This window comes from Gracilinanus agilis, chromosome 3 (genome assembly GCF_016433145.1).
Source record: "Gracilinanus agilis isolate LMUSP501 chromosome 3, AgileGrace, whole genome shotgun sequence".
Classification (NCBI taxonomy): domain Eukaryota; kingdom Metazoa; phylum Chordata; class Mammalia; order Didelphimorphia; family Didelphidae; genus Gracilinanus; species Gracilinanus agilis.
Window position 1 is genome coordinate 9,363,557 of NC_058132.1, and position 17,806 is coordinate 9,381,362.

General features: G+C 38.2%; 1 protein-coding gene across 1 annotated transcript in view; it reads left to right on the plus strand.

Annotated features, from left to right (window-relative positions):
- Positions 1-17,806, plus strand: part of LOC123240721 (zinc finger protein 420-like) — an 87,171-nt gene that overhangs the window by 11,967 nt on the left and 57,398 nt on the right. Inside the window, exons 4-5 of the mRNA XM_044668439.1 lie at positions 3,480-3,527; positions 5,693-7,388. Coding sequence (XP_044524374.1) covers positions 3,480-3,527; positions 5,693-7,388 — 1,744 coding nt within the window. The remainder of the gene's footprint in view (positions 1-3,479; positions 3,528-5,692; positions 7,389-17,806) is intronic.

Below are 17,806 nucleotides of genomic sequence, written 5' to 3' on the forward strand. Positions count from 1 at the left end.
ACTTGTGACAAAGAATGCCTCCAGAGAAAGAACTGTTGGAGTTGGAATAAAGATGAGGGCATATCATTTTTCACTTGTTTATTTGGAGTTTTGTTTTGAGGTTATGGTTTTATATGATTATTCATATCTAAAAATAAACGATATGGAAATAAATTTAAAAAGAAGTATGAAGCTATAGCTCACAACCATTAATTCTGCCTTGTCTAGCAAGTTTATCCTTATTCCTCCTTCATTCTTCCCTCAAATTCCAGGCCTGGTCATAGGAATGAAAGGGAAGGCAATAAGCATTTTAAAATACCTGCTCTATGTCCTCTACTAGGTAAAGGAGTTCATAATTATCATCAATTTCACAAAACACTTGTGAGTTTGATACTCTTCATTGCCCTCAATTCATAGTTGAGGTAACTGAAGTAACAGATTAAATAACTTACCCCGAGGCATCCTCTTACCATCTCTCTCAGGCTGGATTAAATTTGTTTTTCTGACTCCAAGTTCTGGCCTCTTCACTACCATCTGCCTTTAATTTCTTGATAATGGAGGTTGTGGGGTGTGCCTATCCTTCTATTACAAGAGGTAAATCAAGATCAAATTTTCTGATTGCAAATGTGTTATGTGATCTCTGCCCTGCTGTAAATATCCAAACAATGAATACAACAAAAACCATTCTATAAGCCTTGTTTGCATGCCCCCTTTCCATTAAGAGGACCAACTTTTTTATTTTTCTCTATCTGATCCTTTCATTCTTCCTTATGCCTAGGGCTTCTAGTTCCAAGAGCAAATTTTATCTCTTGTTTTCAGTGAGTGGAAACACCATGGCTGCTAGAGAAAAAAGGCCCAGAGATCTCTTGTCCCTTGGAGTGAAGTGAAAGCGAGTGTATAAGGGCTATTATCCCAAAAGACTTATTTTTTGTAGTGAAGAGAGGGCTAGACTTGGGTGCTCACAGACCAACCCTGAATTATACTGTTCCTAAGAGATGCATGATGGACTCTGTATTGAGTAGGAGACACAATATGTGGTAGATTGTAAAATAAGATGAATATTGAGTATGTCTGTACTGAATGGCATAATATCCTTGCATCTGTAGAGAAAAGAAGAAAACTTATATTGCACTTTGAAAATTGCTGCATGAGAGTTAAAAAGAGTGAAGTTGTTTCTCAGCTTAGCATATAAAATTTATCAGGAATGACCATGTGATAGTGCATCCAAAATGATGGGAATGAAATACCTGGAAAGTATAAAAATAAAAGGAGACTATAAAAATAAATGACAAAACCATGTAAATGAAAGGTTCAAAACTGTTTAGAGGGGGCAGCTGGGTAGCTCAGTGGAGTGAGAGTCAGGCCTAGAGACAGGAGGTCCTAGGTTCAAACCCGGCCTCAGCCACTTCCCAGCTGTGTGACCCTGGGCAAGTCACTTGACCCCCATTGCCCACCCTTACCACTCTTCCACCTATGAGACAATACACCGAAGTACAAGGGTTTAAAAAAAAGAAAAAAGAAAAAAAAACTGTTTAGATACTTTTGATAGATGTAATCAAAGTATCTTCAGTGATAAAGTGAAGTGAAGCTCATAAATGAACTTCTTTCAGGGCCATGCTCAAGTATGCTAAAAAGACTTGTTATAAACTCTTAAGGGATTCTAACTCCACCCAAATAAAACTCCCTGGTTCCGCAAGGAACTGATTTTCCTGTGTCCACATGCTACACTAATCCTTCCTGATCTAACTAACCCAAATTTTTACTATTCTAAATAAACTACCACTGTTATCCTTATAATTCTTAAGTTCGCCTCCAAGTTACAAAAATAACAATGGCTAGCTGGTTGAGTCTCAGTAAGAATGAAGTTAGGACTCTGAGCCTTAGCAGACTCAGAGTTCAAACAAAAGACCAAATCTTTCTTTGGTCTTCTCAGAATTCAAACAATCTATAAAAACAGTAATAGATGAGTCATTAATGTTTCCCAAGTTGGAAAAAGAAAACATTTAGTTCTTTCAAGTCTTTCCCTCCTGTCCTTCTACCTCAGACAGGAGAGAGAGTCCCTGTGAGTGACTCTGCCAACTGTCACACCCAGAGAGGGTAACTGTCACAGAAAAACCGTTAAACCTCACATACACACACTGCCAACATTTTAAACTGACACTGTCTCAGATCTTTCAGACTCCAATTCTTTCTCAAGCCAGCTTCTCTATGTCTTATCTCTAATATAATGAGAATTATTTTCTAATGTCATATGGAGAGTTAAAAACTCTCCTGTATGATGCTATTCTATGTAATTCTAAAGCTACATCTAACATTATTATATTTCCAAAAAAATAGCATTTATCTTATGCTTATTTTATCCTATTCTTATTCCTACACCTTATCTATGCTAACCTGTACTAGGAATATAAATCAAAGAAAAGAAAATTTTAATGAAAACAAATAATCAATGAAAACATACTTGTATAAATATAAATGCAAAACATACAATTACAGAATTTCAAAATGCAAAATGAAACAATAAAATACAGTTACAAAAAAACAATTTAACTTATGTTTTACAAAAGATTAAAGCCTATCTAAAATAATAGCTATTCAAAACTCATGCAAACTGCATCTTACAAATCCTATTTGAACAATTCAAATGAAACTTTTTACTATGCTAAGACCTTCTATTGCTAATACAGAAAACCAAAACTCGCTACATTAAAACTCACAATTAACTTGCCATACTAATAAAATCAAAACTTCAACAATTTAGCTATATACACATCTATAGAAATATACTGATATGTATACTTTCTGCACCTGTGTTTATATTATGTATAAATCATATTAAAGACTGTATAGTATTTCCAAACTATTTACATTTTGCAGGAGGAAAATAAACTCCCCCCCCTTTAAGATAGTCTCAGAAAACCTTAAAGATTTTCTTTTGAAGGATATGTATGTTTTCTTGATGTTATCTCCTAGGAACATATAAAATGTTTCAGTGAGATAAGATCTCATTATTTTAGTGCTTAGAATCATTATTTTCCCAAGGTGATTTATCTGTATTCATTTATTTCCATGACTACTCATCACCTGGTTATGATGTTGCAGAGTTTGTGAGAAATATGTCCTCTCTCTCTCTCTCTCTCTCTCTCTCTCTCTCTCTCTCTCTCTCTCTCTCACTATATATATGTGTGTGTGTGTGTGTGTGTGTGTGTTATTTTGTAGTGAATACTTACCAGTCACCTCCTATGCTACTTGTTTGCAACTATAGTGAAAGTGTGTTAGAGTGGCAAAAAAATCTTTCAGTTCTTGTCCATCATCAGTCTGTCTTCCTCTTCTCTTTGTTGATTTTTTCTACAATGCCTTTCTTACAGTTCAACTGTCCTTTCCACTGTCATCTTCTGTTTCTTCTCTGTTGTCTTCTACTTTGTCTTGATCTTGATCTCTGTCCTCATTTTATTCTTCTTCTTGAATAATTTCTTCTTTTGATGCCTTTTTGCCTGCAGCCATGTTGTCTGATGTAATCTCTTCTGACGCTGTTGCTTTTTTCACAGGTGAGCAATACAGCCTCGATTCTTTTCCTAATACATGAACTTGGGTTCCTATTTTAGGGTTACATGGGGTTCTGTTCTGTTTTTTGGAGAATGGGCAGGTATTACAGGAGCTAACACCCTAGGATCAGAAAAACTCAACACTTTTGTCCCTGTTCTTCATTGTCTAATTCTTCATTGATTTCTCTTGAACTAATTTGCCATGTTTTTAGGATCTCTGTCATTTTCATGTTTTTATTTCATTGTCCATACTTCCTAGTCCATTTTCTCCATGTACTACATCTTTAACTGCCCAGTCTTAACACACCTTCATAATGAAATTGCACCTTTTTGCATATCGTGTTTTTTGGGGATTCTTACCAACTACTTGGGAATATTTTGGATGAACACCTGCTTTGATATAGTCTTCCATGGTATTCAGGTCTGGGGTTTATTGTGAATTATGGTTGCATCCAGTATCAAAATAATTTTGGGTAGCTTGGTCTCCCATACTGGAATGCTTTATTAAATCCATTATTGAATCTGTTGTTAAACCCATAATTTCTATATCCATTTTGCCTGAATCCATCAAAGCAATTAAACCTATTTCCTCATTTTCCTCTGAAGTTTTGTTCAAAGAATTGTTCCCTAAATCTGCACTCTCTCATGAGATGACAGGGTCTGTCACAAAGGACACATCTGGGGGTTTGTCTGTATTGTTTGGGGTTGTAGTTATTTCTGGGTTGTCTAAAAGTACTTAGTGTAACTTTTTTTCCTGCACTTCATTGGATTTCAGTTTTTGTTTAAGCTCTCTGATTTCTTTGGTTAAGTTATCAATTACATCCTTTTTCTCTTCTGATTGTCTATCTTTCTTATCTTGGAAAACATGGAAAGCAATTCTCTGAATTTCATCAAGACCCATATCAAACCAATTTGGACAGTTACTCCAAAAATAATTTGGGATCTCAGGGTATGCATTTTTCACAAACTGCCTGCGAATGTGATGTATGTTTTCCTCTGCTAAAATATCCAACTCAACCCATTTTTCAGCACAGTCAATGATTTCATTGAGGAAAGTGGAGGGAGTCTCTCCCACTCCCTGCTTTAGGTGCTCAAATTTAGACCAGGCTCCTGGGCATTAGGAATTTTGCCTCATAGTTTCAATTATTCCCTTCCTGGCTATAGTTAAGTCTCTGTACCCTGCAACAGAGTTAACTTCCCAACCAGGATCCTCAGTTGGCTAATAGGCAATTTGAGGGTTGTTATTAGTGTTCTCTGTAATTTGCTGTTTCTCTCTCTTTGTCAATAATTCATCCGCAAGGATGTCAAAGTCCAAATAAGGATTGTAATACTTAATTAAGTGATTGAACTGCTTTACAACTCCCATTGGTTCTTCTTCATATTTGGGGGTATTTTTCTTCAAACTGTTTATATCAGCTTGTTTAAACCTTTTGTGGCACATGATATTAACTATAACATGTTCTGAGGACACTACAGGTACTTCCCTTAAAGGAAACATAGGCTGGTGTGCTTTCTAATGTTTCAGTTTCCATTTCTAATTTAGTTGTACCCTCTAATTTAGTTGCTTCATGTTCTTTACTTTCTGCCATTGTCACTTTAACCTTGAGTAATTCCTCATTCTGAGTTTCCATTCTATCTAGTTTAATCTCTAGATAGTTCACTTTTAATATTGGACTATTCTTTGCAGTAACTTGCTTGATTCTTGCTTTTAAATGTTATAAGATTAATCAGTGAGTGACCTTAAAGGAAAGAAGAAAGGGCAATGGACAAAAATTGTTCAGTACCATGAACAAAGCATGCTTAGGCAAAGAGTTTGAGTTGTTTACTTGCAGGGAAATTGGTAAAGTCATTTCTCCATTCCTTTACCTATGACATGAGTTGTCAAGTATGATGAGAGTCTTGGTCTTGTTTGTATCACAAATCTGTTGTGAGGTTTCATTGTTATTGTATGTGAAAGAATTTCTAAAATCTTCCATCTTGCAGTTATGACCAAATGGTGTATCCAAAGTCTGGTTCTGCTCATTTAAGTTTGAAAACTCCTTTTGGCCTTGGGAAATAGAATAAAAATCAATTTACTTAACTGCCATCAGAGGAAAGAACTTCTATTCCGTGTGTGTGTGTGTTTGTCCTGTTTTGTTTTGTGTTTAAATCATTATTTTTTTCTTCAGAGGCAGAGACTAATTTTGAAGTGAAAGAGATGTCTACAAAGCTGAGCCTTTTTGTGGAAGGATCTGGCCCTCCAAGAACCATGAATGAAGGTCCCTGTGACTTCATTTTGAGAAAAATCTGTGACTCTAATATCAAGGTAAATAAAAATCCAAAGAGTGACTGTGAATTTAATGAAGTTGCAGAGAAATTCAGCCAACATTCAGTCCTAAATCAGTATGTGAAATTGACCGCAGAAAATGACCGCTGTATGGATAATGAATACGCGATATGCTTTCCTGAAAAAGTAGAATTTAATCAGTCGCATGAGAAGCCTCTTGAAATACCCATGTATCAAGATAACCTAGGGAGAATCAACTATGGCTCAAGTTTAGACCTCACAAGACATGCAAAAAGTAAACATGTAGAGATGCTTTCTGTGAGTAATAGAGGTGGGAGACCTTTCAGTCTGAACTCTGAGTTTGGTTCCTATCAAATAATCCACTCTGGAGAAAGACCTTATCAATGTAAAGAATGTGGAAAGGCTTTCACACATAGGGGTCATCTTGTTAGACATCAGAGAATCCACACTGGAGAGAAACCTTATGAATGTGCACAGTGTGGAAAGGTTTTCACACAGAGGGGTAACCTTACTAAGCATCAGAGAATCCACACTGGAGAGAAACCTTATGAATGTACACAGTGTGGAAAGGCGTTCACACGGAGGGGTTATCTTGTTAGACATCAGATAATCCACACTGGAGAGAAACCTTATGAATGTACACAGTGTGGAAAGGCTTTCACTGAGAGGGGTAAGCTTGCTGTACATCAGAGAATCCACACTGGAGAGAAACCTTATGAATGTACACAGTGTGGAAAAACTTTCACTGAGAGGGGTAAGCTTGCTGTACATCAGAGAATCCATACTGGAGAGAAACCTTATGAATGTACACAGTGTGGAAAGGTTTTCACACAGAGGGGTCATCTTACTAAGCATCAGAGAATCCACACTGGAGAGAAACCTTATGAATGTACACATTGTGGAAAGGCTTTCACAGATAGTAGCTCTCTTGCTGAGCATCAGAGAATCCACACTGGAGAGAAACCTTATGAATGTACACAGTGTGGAAAGGTTTTCACACGTTGGGGTAATCTTGCTAAGCATCAGAGAATCCACACTGGAGAGAAACCTTATGAATGTACACAATGTGGAAAAGCATTCTCACGAAGGGGTTATCTTGTTATACATCAGACAATCCATACTGGAAAGAAACCTTATGAATGTACACAGTGTGGAAAGCCTTTCATATGGAGGGGTGATCTTGCTGCACATCAAAGAATCCACACTGGAGAGAAACCTTATGAATGTAAACAGTGTGGAAGGGCTTTCAGACGGAGGAGCTATCTTGTTGAGCATCAGAGATTCCACACTGGAGAGAAACCTTATGAATGTACACAGTGTGGAAAGTCTTTCATACACAGGGCGAGTCTTGCTGCACATCAGAGGAACCACACTGGAGAGAAGCCTTATAAATGTACACAGTGTGGAAAGGCTTTCACACAGAGTAGTTCTCTTGGTGTACATCAGAAGATCCATACTGGAGAGAAACCTTATGAATGTACACAGTGTGGAAAGGCTTTTACATGGAAGGGTGATCTTGCTAAGCATCAAAGAATCCACACTGACAAGAAACCTTATGAATGTAATAAATTCACATAGTCCTTCTCTTAATTTTCCATTGTTGCTTCATGTCTGATAATCAACACTGGAGAGAAACCTCATCAGTGAGGCTGAGCGTATAGTTGCCACTCTTAGCTTATTTAACATAAGAGGATTCACACTAGAAGGAAACTTTAGGAGTATGATCCATGTGGTAAGGCCTTCAGGCAACAATCATCTCTTATTCCCAAGCAAGAATTCCTTTTAAATGGAAATCTTATTCCTGTCATGAATGAAGAAAGACATTGAAATGGAGAATCCAGAGCTTGTTGAGTAGGAGAAAATTTCTTCTAAAAAGATTAGTTCCAGATGGATTCCCTGTTAGGAATGCTTTCAGCCAGAGATCATCTCTTACTTCATATCAGAGGATTCGTAGTGCAACAAAACCTAATGACTGTGCTCAAGTTTCTGTGTTTTCTTCAGGAGGAGGGTGATCATTCTCATTTGGAGAAGTGCAAATGATAACAAGTCAGAGGCACATATATTAGCTTGGTTATTATGACAGAAAAGGAAAGTGACAAAACTTGGAGGAGATGTGAGAAGATTGAAAAAGGAATGAACTATTGGAGGTTTTGTGAACTAATTCAACCATTTTGGAGAAGGCAATTTGGAACTATGTCAAAAAGGCATTAAAAAACAAAAAGGAAAAAGACACATATATATATTAAAAATGCAAAACAGTTAAAGGTGCTCTTTTTGGAGTGACAAAAGTATTGGAAATTAGGAGGAAACTCATCAATTGGGAAATGCCTGAGCAAATGGTGGCATCTGATTGTAATGGGATCCTATTATTTTATCATTAATGAGGAGAAGGAGGAGCTCAGAAAAACCTGGAAAGACTTGATAACTGATATAGACTTTTTAATCAAAATTATTTATTTTACATTTTGTAATGTACCTTGTCTCTTGGTTGGTCTTACATTTCCTTCTTTTCCCATAGATCTGGCAGGTATACTATTTCACATCACTCTAATTTACTTATACTTTTACTAAGTCACATACCTATTGTGAACTTATCTTGGTTTAAGGTTTGAGAAATTAATCTAAATCTAATTTTTCCTATATTGTTTTCCAATTTTCCTAGCAGTTTTTGTCAAATAGTGAGTTCTTGTCCCAAAAGCTGGGATCTTTGGGTTTATGGAACACTAGCTTGCTGTGGTCATTTACCCCTAGGCTCTTCCACTGATCTACCCTTCTGTCTTTTAGCCAGTACCATATCGTTTTGATGATCAGTGTTTTTAAGTACAGTTTAAGATCTGGTACTGCTAGGCCCCCATCCTTCACATTTTTTTATTAGTTCCTTTGATATCTTGATCTTTTGTTCTTCCAGATGAACTTTTTTTAATTTTTTCTAATTCTTTAAAAAAGGTTTTTGTTAGTTTGATAGGTATAATACTGCATAATGTTATAATAAATGATACTCCTCTAGATGTATGTAGATGAAGTATAGAGAGAGGATGGGATGACACCTCCCTCCTTTATAACGGTTGCCCAGGCAGGATCCTTTAGGTCAATGGATGATATCCCTTCAGGACCCACCTGAGGTTAATTGATATTATATAATGGGCTCTTTAGCTGGGTAACATTGTTATCTGACTGTGGCTCTCCCTTCCCAAAGAAGCTTTGAAAAACCACTTCAGGAAGGTACTTTAAAACTTTGATTGTATTTAACAAAGAAGGATAATGGGATTGGATAGAGGTATTGGGAGACCCTGATTAAAATGATAATGATGAATCTCTAAACTGTAGGCAAGTAAAGGAATTAGGATGGTTAGCTTCTCTCTGGCACAGCCTGGCCACAGCCACACCAGAGTAGGCAAACTGCTGTATAATCTTTCAGCTTCTTCTTCACTAGATGATATGCCTAACCAGTTTGAGATATCCACCCCTTTCCACCCTCTTCTTCTCCTGCCCAATTCCCGGATCCCTCCCGGGCCCTGGGAAACCTAGATAATTAAGATGATTGATTTCCTACTATCTAGGGCAGTAGAATCAGAGATGATGGTCTGGGTACACGTTGATGTTACAGGAACAAACAGGAGGAGCTTGCAAGGTTGATCCTGCAAGTCTCAATCCCACAAAAGACCAGAATCCACTGATCTCAGGTCTCAGGGAAAGAAAGGAATCCCTGCCAGGGCTGCCAGGGTGGTTTTATACCCCCCCTGGGCCAGCTGCCCTCTCCTGTGTCCGCACGCCTCTCTGGGAACATTCCGACATCCAACAGATCCACCTGTCAATCACAGTGTGAACTCCTGGCTCCCAGAGATTCAATATAACAGTAAGTAAATTAATTTGGATAGAATTGTCATTTTTATTATATTAGCTCATCCTACCCATGCACAATTGATGTTTTTCCCATTGTTTAGATATAGTTTTATTTGTGTGAAAAGTATTTTGTAGTTATGTTCATATAATTCCTGAGTTTGTCTTGGCAAAAAGATTCTCAAATATTTTATATTGTCTAGAGCAGTGATGGACAAACTACTGCCCACAGGCCAGATGCATCCCCCTGAAATGTTCTATCCAGCCTGCTGACATTCTTCCTAATCTTATGAATACAATGAGTAGGATACAATATAATGAAACTTCAAAAGAGTTGCCTTAGAAACAGACTCACAGATGAGCATTTCCTTTCCTTCAGCCCCCTCTTTAAAAATTTGCCCATCACTGGTCTAGAGTGATTGTAAATGGAGTTTCTCTTTCTAACTCTTGCTGCTGATTTTTGTTGGAAATATATAAAAATGTTGATCATTTATGTAGGATTATTTTGTATCCTGCAACTTTGCTAAAATTATGAATTATCTCTACTAACTTTTTAGTTGACTTTTTTGAATTCTCAAAGTATACCATCGTATCATCTGCAAAAAGTGATCATTTCTTTCTGGATCAATTTTTGTCTTCATCCAAAGGCCTGATCAAATCTTTTGTGTTCATTCAAATCCCTCTAGACTCTATAAAGTATTTAAGAGTTGTATGATCAGTGGTGAACAATATTCTTTCTGGAATAAAGGGGTGTATAGGAAATGATTACAGGAAGGGCTTTTTTTTGAGCTCATATTTGACTATACTCTGGGCACATTATGCTGTTGATTCAGTGTCTTCATTTCACTAGGAAAGGTGTTTTGCTGTCTCCCAGTCTTCATGGACTGTCCCGAAGATGAGACCTCATTAAATACCCCAAATTTCATACCGTGCAAAAAATACTACATTGATAAGGACTTTTTGTCTAAAATCCTAATGCTTATAATTTTTCCTCATTATTTGTCAGCATTCATCTATTACAGTTGTTTTAGTCATTGCCTAGTTAATTGGCACTGATTAGTTTCTTGTTTTTTTTGCTGACTCTTGGAGGTCTTTCCAAATGTACAAATTAAGAGGGAATGGAGATGATGTGGAAGGGATAGAGGACCTGATCCGTACTGTTCCATCCATCCTATCCAAGGCCTCAGGTTCATAATGCAGTTGACTGATGTCTGGGACTGAGCAAAAGTCTCACCCCTCTGATGAAGTAATAAGAGGGTATTTGAGGTGTGCAAGTGCACCTTGTTTCTTAAAATATCAACACGGATGTGAGAGAGTATTACTAAAAAGTGAAACTGTCTGCAGATTTCTTAACCCTTTTCTGACTTAAGAAAAAGGAAAAATTATATGAATTGGGAATCAGCCTGTTAGTATTTGTCGTTTCTGAATCTCTTTTCTATTTTGCAATTATTTTCCTTGGAATTCAAGAAATATGTATTTCTTACTACCAAAAAGGAAAACATTGGAGGGACTAAAAGAGGGGAAGTCCATGTCCCTGAAAACTCCCAGATAAATAAATTGTGATAGTCTGGTGTAAAATCCTCTATGTTAGATCTAATATAGAGCATTGAGATTCTGTAAGGATTAAACTATGGAAAGAGAGAATAAAGAAAATAAAAGAGTTGATGATTATTTTTATGGACAGGTTCAAAGCAAAAACATTTTGTCTGTAAACTTACAAGACTTTAAGAAGTCAATTGAATGGGCAAAGCAATCAGCCTTGCAAAACCAGATCTTTTTGGGTTATGGGATTTTTAATAAAGAAGTGGGATCATTGATAATATAGTCATTTGACTGTCGTACAGCAGTGATTTCTAAGAATTAATCTTTATACATGGATAAATTCTAACTTAAAGAAAATCAAATAAAATGAAAACTAAAATTCTAACTTAAAGAAAATCAAATAAAAAAACAAAGAAAACAATAAAGAAAATCAAAGAAAACAACAAATAAAACAGAATGAAATCTCTTCTCTATATGTGAGAGAAAAATCCCCTTACTCCCTTACATGAGGATTAGATTTTAGCTTGAGATAATCATAATTGTAATTGCAAGATAGTTGGCATAAGCCATGATTTCAGTAGCTTTTTTGTGAATATTCTGGTATAAATATTAAGGTTTTGAATTATATAAATAACTGCTTTAATATAGGCCTTAGTGTCAGACCTACCCTTCAAAGTTGCTATATTTGGCACCTTATACATCATGATGCCTGACCTTTAATTCAGAACCAGGTACCACTCAATCCCACCCACTCTTATCTTATGCATCATTAGCCCAAGACCATCTGCTCCCCCCCAGATATATCAAGTGATAATCTTAAATCATTGTCAAATGACTTCTTCTGCCTATAATAGTTAAAATTGGTTTGATTAAATTTAAGAGTTAAAAAGATTGTTGTGTTCACAATTTATAAACATTAACTCTTAAGTCAAGAGACTGCTAGTAACTTTATTACAGCAAGGTAGAGATAGTAAAGGGAAATGGAGGAAGGAGAGAGGGAGTTGACTAACTAAATGCCCTAAGTCCTCTCCAAAGATATTCAGCTCACCACCTGGGCAAGGTTCCAGGCTCCATGTAGAAGTTTGCAGGAATCTCTTCAGTCAAATGTTTCACCAGAGCGTCTAACTCCAAAGAGACAGAGCCGTTCTTGGCGTGCCTTCCAAAGAGGAGTCTTCAACCCAAAGATGCTGAGCCTTACAAAAGACAGTCTTTTATGCCAAGGAGGCAAGAGTCTCACCTGAGTAAACTTCCTTCTTCAGCCGAATTCAGCAATGCTGCAATCACAATCTGAATCTGAAATTAGAATGCAATTCTTAATGAGTCAAAATGTTGGAGACTCCATCAGTCAGTGTGTCAGTTCGAATCAGAATGTCCACAAGAATCCAAATCGGAATCGAATGCCCAGACTTCCTGTTGGGTCTTACCTTTTGAGCATTTTTCTCCACCTAACAGCTCTCGCACATCACATCTCAGGAACCAATCATAGTTTTTTAATTTGTCTAGCACTGCCCAGGGGGCTGTGCCTGTGGGATCTACTTCTTGGCCTGTTCCTTTCTCTGAGAGTGTGACCTTCTTTTAGTAAAAGGTTCTTCAAATTCCTGACTAAGTTAAAAGAATAAAGCACTCCAAGTACTTGATTGGTTAAGTTAAAGGGAGTAAAAGTTCCCTTTCACCTGCCCATGAGAAGTACTTCCTAATTGCTTCAACCAATCCATATCTCTCTGTTTTCATCACTGACCTGAATTATTTTTGTACGGGTATAAAAACTTGTCAAATTCTTTGGGGGTATAAAAGAAAGTCTCCCACAGTGCTCAAGGTCCTTCTGGTCTTGACCAGAGGTCTGGCCTTGTTATGAGACTGCCCCCCCCGACAATAAACCTATCTTTCTTCATGGCTTAGAGGCTTTGTTTATTATTTACATACCTATGATTAGAAATTATGCAACAGTGTGAATCCTGGGAAATTATTTTGCTCTAAGTTGTGATTCATAAGATTTGCCATTTGAAGTAAAAGCTTTTGGGCCTGCAACTAATATATTGAGTCATGAGTTCAGATATAATTGTCTGATGAATCATTGATTATGAAGTCAGTAATCTACCTACTTTTCCAGAGAAAATCCACCAGTTACTCAGAAGGAATGTGATTCCAAACATTCACAGGTTGAGATCTTTATCTGGCAGAAATCAAGGGGATGATTCTAAGCCCATGTGAGAGTAGGATCCCCACTTTGTCATTTCCTTTTAAATAGGAATGTTTTCCACCTGATCATTCCCGAGTTTGGCTATAAAGTAGAATTATTAATTGACATTGACATCTATTGACACCTCTAACTCTTCCCTAAAGTCAAATAGTGTTGAATCCCTCTATGCACTGAGGCTGATGTCTCAGTGTTAATATGGTTATACTCTTGTATGTGCTTTTTCTTTGATGGAAAATTTCTATAATCAGAGAAAGTGGCCAAGGAAATGTAGCAGCATAATGCAGCTTGTAAGATGTGACTTTTCAGTCTGATATGAGGTCATTCTGTATCCCACACAACCAAATGAATTCATCATTGGACTGTCTGTTCATGCCAACCATATACAAGAGGAAATCCCTTAAATATCTCCTTCTTCCTAAATGTAAGGAGAGTTTGTGTAATATCTTTCCATTTGAATGTAGTCAACAGCAAAGTATGTTTTACTATGGGTAACTCAATAGATATGCAGTTTTCTATATATAATAGGGCATTATTGAGGTTTTTTTGCACCTCACTCAGGTTTTTGTTTTAACTGGACTATAATTAGTTTCTAGTAAGTTAATTCATTTGTGGAATCACTGCACCTGGGGTTAAAGAAATCTATTCCCTAAAAGGCATTGTTGCTTATATTTGTATCTATAGGACTAGAACCTTAATTGCATCTCCTCCTCCAAAAGGAACCAAAATGAAAAATATTGAGAAAGCCACAGGTTAGATAATCCTGTTCAGTTCAAGGTACATGATTTTAACGGGACAAGAAAAGACCTAAAGTTTCTGTGGGTTAAGTACACTCTTTAAATTCCTGATAGTTTGATATTTGAAAAGCAGACCTTTTAACCCTCACCCAGAATTCCCATCCTTTTTCTTCTGCTCAAAACCTACCTTTTCCTCTCTGTGTCCTAATCTTTTCTCACCCCAAACTTCTTCCAAGGCCTCTCTGGCAGGCCTGACTGACCTGTCCAAACCCCGGGTCCTAGAGTTCTTGAGCAGAGACTGTCCTTGGGCCATCCCTGGAAATGTGGGACACAGCCATCCCCCTTTGAAGGAGGATGGATAAATAAATGACAGCTCTTGGACCTGTCTGTCTGGAACCTGGGCTGGCTCATCTAGGCAGGGCTATAAAAGCCCTGGAAAACCCCAAAACACAGGGATTGTGGATGACCTTTGAGGTCACACTGACAGCTAGCAGTGATGGCACCCTTGGGGGCTTAGGAAAGACAGAGGTCTTAGTTCTACTTGAATCTATGTGGGGGGAGCTTGGCCAGGGCTGGGGATGGACTATACAACTCTAGGATGGAGGTCTCTGGGTCCCGGGGGCCATTTCTTCTGGATCTAGCGCCTCTGCTTGGGCCAGACTGGTCCTTCTTGGGATGGGAGCCCCAAAGTGGAGAGACTTCCTCTTTGTGCACCTTTGCGGAATTAAGTGAGAGAGAAGGGCTCAGGAGCTCCCAGGAGCCTTCCCCTATCCTCAGGGTAATACTCTACCCACAGGAAGGGACAGGGAGCCTCAGACTTGGAAAGGATCTTGGACTCAGCAGGAAGAAAGAAACCTCTGAAGCTTCTCTGGTGCCATCTTTTCCTTCATTTAATTCACAGATTGCATGGAATGAGAGGATGTATTTTTCAGAGGGTTGGCTGAACCATCTCATCAGGCATTGACCAGTTAGGGTAGTCTAAGGGTGTTCCAGGGAGGGGCTGAATAATGAGCTTCTCAAACTCCCTGAATAGCTTACAAAGAGGTTAGGCCCCAAGGAAAGATAACAGCCAGTTTATAGCGCTTTCGATACATGCTGAGGCTATGACAGAGGAGGGGTGAGAAGCAACAGGCTGGACTGGAGACAGCTGGCCTTCTTTGTTTACAGACCAGAGGAGGACACAGTTACCCCAAGGTCAGGACAAAAGGGAGGGGTGAGTCAGAGAGGACTGTGGAGGGGGAGCAAGAGGCTGTGATGGTCCTGGGATCCAAGGCCAGAACCCAGCAGAGGAGGAAGGGGGCGAGGGGAAATATGGGATGTGCAGCAAGTGGCTTGTGTGAAGGGAAACTATCAGGCAAGGGAAGGAGGAGGGGAAAGGAGGGTTTAGCTCATTTTTACAGACCACTTCTACATGGCAAAGCTTAAGATTCTGCTTCTACAGCTTAAATCAGAGACCTTCTAAATAAACTCATTTCTCTCTCAAATAAATAATTATGAATTTAATATGTCTCCAAGATTAACTATAATTATAATAATATGGGAAAACAGGCTTCCCTGGACATCCCAAGTTTCCAAAGGTACTCCTGGTCAAAGAGTACATGAGGAATTCCCTTGCAGTGCTGGCTGAAGGAAGCTGACCTCAGAGCAGCAGAAGCTTTATGACAGAAGGAGTTTCTGAGAGATACATCTTTGGTAAGCATCCACTCTAGGTGTTCTTAGCAGATAAGCCCAGATATGTACCTTCCATTTACAATCCTTACCTTCTCTCTTAGAATCAATACGAAGTATAGTTTCCAAGGCAGAAGAGTGATAAGGAGAAGTCAACTGGGAGGATAGATTTGAACCCAGGACCTCCCATCTCCAGACTGAGCACTCTATCCATTGAGCCACTGACCTCCCTCTCAGAGCCATTTCTATGGCTCTCTTTTCTGCCTGGGATGTTCTCCCTCCTGCCTCTACTCTGTCTACTGACTTCCCTACCTTCTGCATTCAAATTCCATCTTTTATGAGGAGCCTTTCCTAGACCTTCTCTCTTCTAGTTGCTCCCCTCATTAATTATTTCCCATCAATCCTGTGTATTTACAGGTATTTGTGTGTATTTTATTCTCCATTAGAAAGTATGCTACGTGGGGGGACAAACTGTGTTTTGCACCTATTGTATCCCAAATGTTTAGATCAGTGCCTGGCACATAGTAGGAGCTTTGAGTTTCAAGAATTGGACTCTCAGATACCTTCCAAATCCAGAGCTACATCACCTCCTAGAGGAAGCCAGGTAATATACTGTCAAGACCAATGGGCCTTGTTGTAGAGAAAATGTAGGATTTATTTTAGTAAAGAGCAGACTTTGTCAGGCAAAGCTGGCAGGAGCTTAAAACTCCAAACCTGGAATGCTGGCAGAAGGGACTTTCACAGAGATTCTGAGCTGGCATTTTGCTTTGGGAGTTGGTTTTGGGCAATTTTCTGGAGAACCTGTGGGGTTGTGGTATCTCTGAACTTTGGAGCTGTGCCTTGGACATTAACTACAAGATCTTCTAGCAAGTCTAAGAAGTTTCAGGTTGAGATAGGGATTTTATCTGTGTGGTGGACATACAGATATTTCCATCTCCTTGACTTCCCCAGTAGATTTATGCTCTGCATTTTTTTCAATTCCCATCCATGAGGATTCTCAAAAGACCTTTGCTTTCCAGATACTGGAAGATAATTGTTACCAAAAGACTTATATACCTATTCGTGTCAAGCCATTCACACAAAAGGTCATTTTTGGTACACAAGCTGTTGTAGATTCCATGAAAAGGCAATGGGTTGCCTCAGAAATAAGTACTGTTGCAAATAAGATCTGTAATAGTCGCTCTGTTTGCCAAAAATTCAACCAAAGTGCTTTAAAAAAGAAAGGTTTAGGTAGTAGACCTTTAGCATATTGTCCATTCAAGAGTTTGCAAATTGATTACATCATCATGCCTAAAGCTAGAAGATACAAGTATTGTCTTGTGATTATTGATAGACTAAACGGCCTGAAGCTTTTCCATCAAATACCAACACAGTAAGCTTTGTGGTGTATTACTCAAAGAAATTGTGCTTAGGTTTGGTGTACTTCTAACCATAGATTCTGGTAAGGGATCTCATTTTACTCAGGATATCCTTAGAAGAGTCTATGAAAATCTAGGAATAACACCTGATAAGTATGAAAAATGATTAAGGCTTTTGTAAATATATAAATTAGTATTTTAATTAAAGCCATGCTGATAGATAAAATCATTAGACCACGCGCTTGTAAGCATTCAAACCTGCCGCCTCCAGAAGCGCCTACTCGCCAAAAAGACCACTCCCTCCTAACCCAGGAGATTTAAGCTCTCCCCAGCATCAAGACTTCGGAAACGGAAATCAGTTGGACCATGTTGGATCACGGGAAATGTAGTTTTGATACATTTCCCTTGTCCATAGAAATATATATATATTTAGAATGGCATTCCCCAAATTTCACTTTTTACACACCTAAATATCATGTTCCTTATCATCCACAAAGTTCAGGTCAGATGGAGGAGATGAATAGGGAACTTAAGACTATGGTGGGGAAACTCTGTGCCGAAACTCATCTCAAATGGCCATATATTCTTCCCATAGCTTTGTTTTACATATGTACAAGACCAAGAGTGGATCTACATATATATATATATATATA